Raw genomic sequence first — 6,000 nt, forward strand, 5'->3', positions numbered from 1 at the left:
GTATAAAGGCCCCTTAAACACTTTACCTCTGATGACTATTGATATTGAAATTATATCCCCCCAAGAAATATGCATTCATCTTTCATTTAAAATGCAGAGCGGCCATCAGTCCATCAGTTTGGAGAACCCAGGGTCTTGTTTTACTTTCAACATGCACACACAGCATACCATCTGCACATTTATGCATAAATAATCACATGCTTTACATTACAGACAAAGCTGCTCCAGTGGTTCTTAAAATACCTAACAATTCATGTTTAAATACGTCTAAACCCTGTGTTCAGAAATGTCGCTCATTCTAACAGAAAGGGCAGGAAGTGGGCTCTTGCAACTGGAAATTTAATGTACAGATTTCAGTCCAAGGAACATGGCTTATGATATAAATTAGGTTTGGAAGGCATTTAAGATCCTGAGAAAAGTAGCATGTACCATAGAAAAAACAGAAACATAGGAATTTAATTTCAGAAAAAAACAAGGTCTTGGGTCAGCAGCAGATTGCCCAAGACCTGAGACACTTGTTCTTCCAGAAGGAACAGATCCTTCAGGAATTCACATTTACTAAAAATACGATATCTGAGAGGTAAAATAAATGTCTGTTGGCCAAACTACAGACTGTATAATTATTATACTGCTGCAGGTCAATCTTTATCACCACAAATGGAGATAAATGTAAGTGCACAGGTTTTTTCTCACAGTTCTTCTTTTCCATCGCAGCAGGGCATATCCTCTTTAGGTCAGTCATACAGGACAAAGCAGAAAGGTCTGTAGGAAAATAAAACATGTTCAAGGTTAAATCCACCGCATAATCTGTTTATTTCACTAAAGTTACACGTTCATTAGAAGACTAAATATCCATCCTTACCTTGGAGGAGTCATTCCTCTGCTTTATTGGTTTCTTTCTTGTTCTTGCGTGAGCACATCGTCTTACTGTCTATCACATCAGTCTTCACCTGACCCAGAGTTCTCAGCAGGCACATGGTGTCAAACCCCTCATCACCAGCCTCTTGCAACAACTCAAGCACCTGTAAATAAGACAAGTTACTTCTTTTTCAAAGCAAAAGCAAAAAAAGGTCCGATATTGTAAAAAGTGAGGTTTTCATGTTAGATTATGTTAGATTATGAAGCAGGTCGAGGTGTTGTATAAATACTGTCAAAGGATCAGAACGATCAATCCACAGGCTCTATTCAGAAACTGTGTCTTTATATGAGCCGTCAGGACTTCTGTACAGTTGTGATGTCACAACTATACTTTATATAGGTAGAAAGTGACGCTACAGTGCCGTTACAGTCGTTTCCCGGCTGTAATGACAGGGCAGAGGTGCTGAGAGCACAGATGCAGAAGACCAGGCGCTAAAATGGCGCACAGAGGGTAAATACATGCATATTCAGACAGACAGTATGAGAAAAATAATGTATTTTCTTTACATTAAAGCATGTAAAAATGTTCTAGTAGAAACCCAAAATACAAGTATGAACCTGAAAATAAAAAATATGGGACCTTTAACCACCATACTGGAGCTACAGTATCTGAGCTGGGACCCACCTGCAGACACTTAAATGATTTGAGTTCGCTCAGATTCTCTTGCAGGAACAACAGGTAGATACTGAGGTCGTTGTAGAAGGGGGTGACCACGCCCAAAGAACCAAAGCCCGGCAGCAGCTCATAAGGCCGGAGGAAGCTGGAGCTCTGGCGAGCTGGTCCAAGAGCAGCGTATACTACCAGCGGACCAATAAGCACATACACCCCCAAGTTGATGTAGCTGAGCAGCCTGAAGACACCCACTGCCACGAGCTTACACTGCACAGCAGGCGGCACCATGCTGTCGTTCTTCAGCACCCCTGTACGCAGGTCACAGGGAAACTCATCAGTGAAAGAGGCTAGTCGGATGTAGTAGCCGAGATAAATGCAGGCCAGCAGGAGAATCAGCAGAGTCAGGCCCCGACATGATAGGTACTTGACCACGAGGCCGTGAGAGAAGCGCTTGGTCTTCAGATACTGCTCCACTAAAGGATATTTGAAGCAACTTTCAGTCAGATCCAAAGCACTGCAACAGAAAAACAGCATTCAGCATACTTTAGAAATGCTAATGCCATAGTATTTACTTGAGAAATGACCGATCCAGTTCCCTACGACAAAATGATTAACTGAAGGAAATATAACTGGCCCAAAAAAAAAAACAATGAATGAAGGTTTTTTTTTTTTTTTCAGCAGTTAGTGGTCAAAGGATGGGCCATACTACTTTTTAAACATGTGTTATTCCCTCTCTGATCTGTGCACAAAAAACAAATGTGCGTTATTTGCATAGCATTGTGTAATAACAATGTGTTTACCTCTGGGTATCCTCGGATGCACATTTGCTATCTAAAGATGCTAGATTCTTAGCCAGTTTGATGGCACGGTTATAAAAGCGGTCCAGCTCCTCCATGATGAAGTTCAGGTCAGAGCAGAGGTGTGGAGCTGCAGTAAAACGCCAGAACAGGGCCGGGATATACATGAGGATGGCCAGTAAGAGCAGGATGTATGGGAAGAACTGTGGAAAACAGAAAGGGAGGTGTTAGAAGAGGAAAAAGCGGCATTAGAAAAAAGGACATTATTAGTATAACTTTCTGTAAGAGAAATGTGTAGTCAATTTGAAGCCTGTCTCATTGGTCAAGGGGCTAATAAAACGAAACATACCGATACAGTCGATAAGTGAGCATCTGTAGCTGACTATTTTAAGTTCCTGATGGAGAAATATAGAATATGCTATGATGTCTTAATTATGTGGGTTTACATGTGTAAGTGGAGAAATGTCTGCCTCCTCTCTAATGTGCGTTGAGGGGTTGTTTTCTTACGCTGGCGCCATAACAGATAACAGGACATTGGTCCTTGAACGGGTTGTGCTTTAATATGTGATGCACTTTTGAGACACTTTAAGTTTGCTGGTGTCTGTGATTATGTACATGTGCCAGAAGCTTCTCTGATAAGATTTGTTGTTATTAAACTATATATTTAAACTTTTGGCTCCCCCTCTTAGCTACTTTTAAGGATGAAATGTATTTTGTTGTTTTTTTAACCTGTAGCCCTTTGAGATCTTTGATGAAAAGGGCTCTATCCGGCTGTTAAGTCTGACGTAACACCCTTTCAAAATACGATGTCCGGGTCCAAACGCTCCGTTGAAATAAAACAACAACAAACAACGGCCGAACATGTGAACAATAACGATCAACTCTAACGACAGTTAGACACCTTTTTCATCGATAAGAAAGAAATAAAATAACATTAAGGCATATTTTTAAAAACTCAGATCTGTTCAAACAACAGGGAACACGGCACTGCGGCGTTGTGGAAATATGAGGCTTGGACCGGCTTGGACCTGGAAATCCTATTTTGAAAGGGTGTTACGTCACGACTTAACAGCTGGATAAATAAAACATATTATTATTTATTATTCATGTAAGATCAATTGAGGCCCTCAAGTTATTTCTTTATGCATCGTCTGGAAGGATTATCAATAGTACAAGTTATGTTCATCAGTTCCCATATTGTAAAAAGAGATGTCTTTTTTTATTGTAAAGCACGTCGAGGTGCTATATAATTACTGTGGAAGTATCAAAACTCTCAATCCACAGAGAAATGGACACTCACAACTATGGATGTGTTTACTTAGTTTATTTATGTTTATGTTTTTTATTTATGTTTATTTAGTTTATTTATGGACATGTGTTTGGCCGTTTCTTGGTTAAATAATACTGATAATGACTTCTATCAAGACAGTTTTAAAACTTAAAAAAAACATCCCAATACCCACACAATTACACTGTCAGCACTGACGATTGTCACTGGTAGTGACATCTGTACCTTGTGCAGCCATAGTGGAGTGCTGTCACCTTGCTGCTGTACCGCTGCCCAACAAAACGAGTCCACATATGCGGCCTGTCTCCACGAGAAGTTAGTGGGGGCAAAGCAGCTGATCTGGGTACCTGGGGGAGGAAAGTGGAGCAGTATTAGTCAGAGCTGACAGGCACTTTGGTGATTTGAGCAAAAGGAAGCAAACAATTGTCAGCCCTCCCTCCTCTGCACCCATGGCCTAATTTGTTGGTGGGTTGTTCCCAGCATACTTTATGTCAATAATTATGCTATCCCTATATGGTGAACAGGATGTTACAAATAACCCAGATAGTCACCAGACGGTAATATTTTGGTAGCACATGGGCTGTCATAATCATATAGTTTTTCCGTCTATGACATGTAGTTGGTCAAGTACCAGCTATATTAATTCTAGTATCAGTCATAGTTGTAGCAGTTGCATTAAGTAAGTCAACCTCTGGTGCTGTCTGTCTGCTGTGGCTGGAGCATAAAGCACTGGGCCTTTTAAATAATGGTGGGACGGCTAATTCTGTTAAGTTTTGCATGCCAAAGTGAAAATGTCCAACACAACATGCTCAATTATTCGACAAAGTCACTGAGAAATTTTTCTAATGTAAGATACCACAGTATTAAAGGTCCCATATTGTCAAATGTGAGATTAACCTGTCTTTTTTGACCAGAGACATGTTAATGATTTAACTACTATGGAAAGTCAAAGTGTTTGATCTGAAAAAGGACTACATCAACAGTTTGTACGACTAATTTGTCTCATGTGAAGAAAAGTCCATACTCTCTATCTGCATCTCACCCTTTGCAAAAGAAAAATCAATGAGGGATTTCTGCCATAATGTATTTTGTTAGTATTGTGTGATAACAATATCTGTCCATAATAATTGTGTCTTTCAGTCATATCAGCACTTAAGATATCTCACGGCTTGCAGCGTAATGGATTGATCCTGCCCGAGTATCTGGGTGCAGATTGGCAGTACTTGCAGAAGATAACAACAGACCGCTGGCATTATGACCTAAGAAGATTACAGTGTCAATCTGCTGATGAAGCTGTAGCTATATGTTTTTGTTTTTATACTAAAGTGGGAAGTAGATCCTCTTCTGTTGACTTGTGTGCTCTATTCTCCTGGTCTTTACAGTAAGTCCATTAGGCAGCAAATCATAAGCTGCCAGGTGGGTAAGTTTCCATCACCATCATCATCATCACCATCATCATCATCATCATCATCAGCAGCAGCAGCAGCAGCAGCAGCAGCAGCAGTGTATACTTGATCACTGTCAGGGCGTGAGATAGGCAGAAGGGTGGCGACTAAAACCACACCTTCACCAGTATTCACACACACCTCTTTTTTCTGGGCTTTAACTAAATATAACTCCCCTACATGCATAGCTACATATCACATTGCTTCATTCACTACTGTCTGTAAGTGTGGTTTATTGAAACCAAATGTGCTGCAGTTATAGTGTGACAGAGGAACAGAGACAAAGAAGCCACGCTCCCCAATGACTGGACAGCCTAGTATGCATTATCTACATTTTCTTATATTATCATCACGTCAGATAATGAACGTCGCTCCTGACAGGGCGCTCACAAATACAACAGCTCACTCACCCACTGACACCTCTTGAGCAAAAGCGAGGGAAATGAGAAACAAAGGCAGTCCCACCGCTAGAAACGTGACTATTTTGTCCACCGCCAGCTCCAGACGCAGCCCTTTGTACTTGGCCTCGGTGGGGTCCTTCAACAAAAAGTCGGAAAAAACGTACTCGGTGGCTACGTGGGCTATCGCCATGACGAGCGGGAACAAAAAGCCGGTGTTGTCTAATTAACAAGGTCTCTTTTCAATTAGCCAACAGCGAAATGCGTCTGAGGTTTAAATGAATACAATACAAAATGAACTGCAGTGTAGAAACGGGAATAGTGTGTAAAACACTGAGCCGTTATTGTTTACCTATCTCCATTCACGACTGGGACTGACGGTCGGACCTGCTGTCCCGTTACTGTGACCCAGGCAGCTCAGTCAACAGGGGGACGAGCGGCCGCCTGCCGCAGGGGGGCGCTGCTGTGCCGTAAAGTGCACCTGCAACATTAGGCCTGATACACGGGGGACCATACAGTCTATAAGGGGGGCACTAACAAA

The 6,000-nt window shown here is 41.5% G+C and overlaps 1 protein-coding gene across 1 annotated transcript; it reads right to left on the reverse strand.

The window, feature by feature from the left end:
• Positions 1-375: 375 nt before the first annotated feature.
• LOC310953720 (pannexin-1-like) lies at positions 376-5,652 on the reverse strand (the record flags this gene model as incomplete). Its single annotated transcript, XM_083922853.1, has 6 exons — positions 376-762; positions 863-1,022; positions 1,544-2,045; positions 2,332-2,531; positions 3,842-3,963; positions 5,472-5,652. 5 exons carry the CDS (start codon positions 5,650-5,652, stop codon positions 873-875), a joined length of 1,155 nt encoding a protein of 384 aa, XP_083778979.1. The 3' UTR covers positions 376-762; positions 863-872.
• Positions 5,653-6,000: the final 348 nt, after the last annotated feature.

Source organism: Echiichthys vipera, assembly GCF_963691815.1.
Source record: "Echiichthys vipera genome assembly, chromosome: 2".
Classification (NCBI taxonomy): Eukaryota; Metazoa; Chordata; class Actinopteri; order Perciformes; family Trachinidae; genus Echiichthys; species Echiichthys vipera.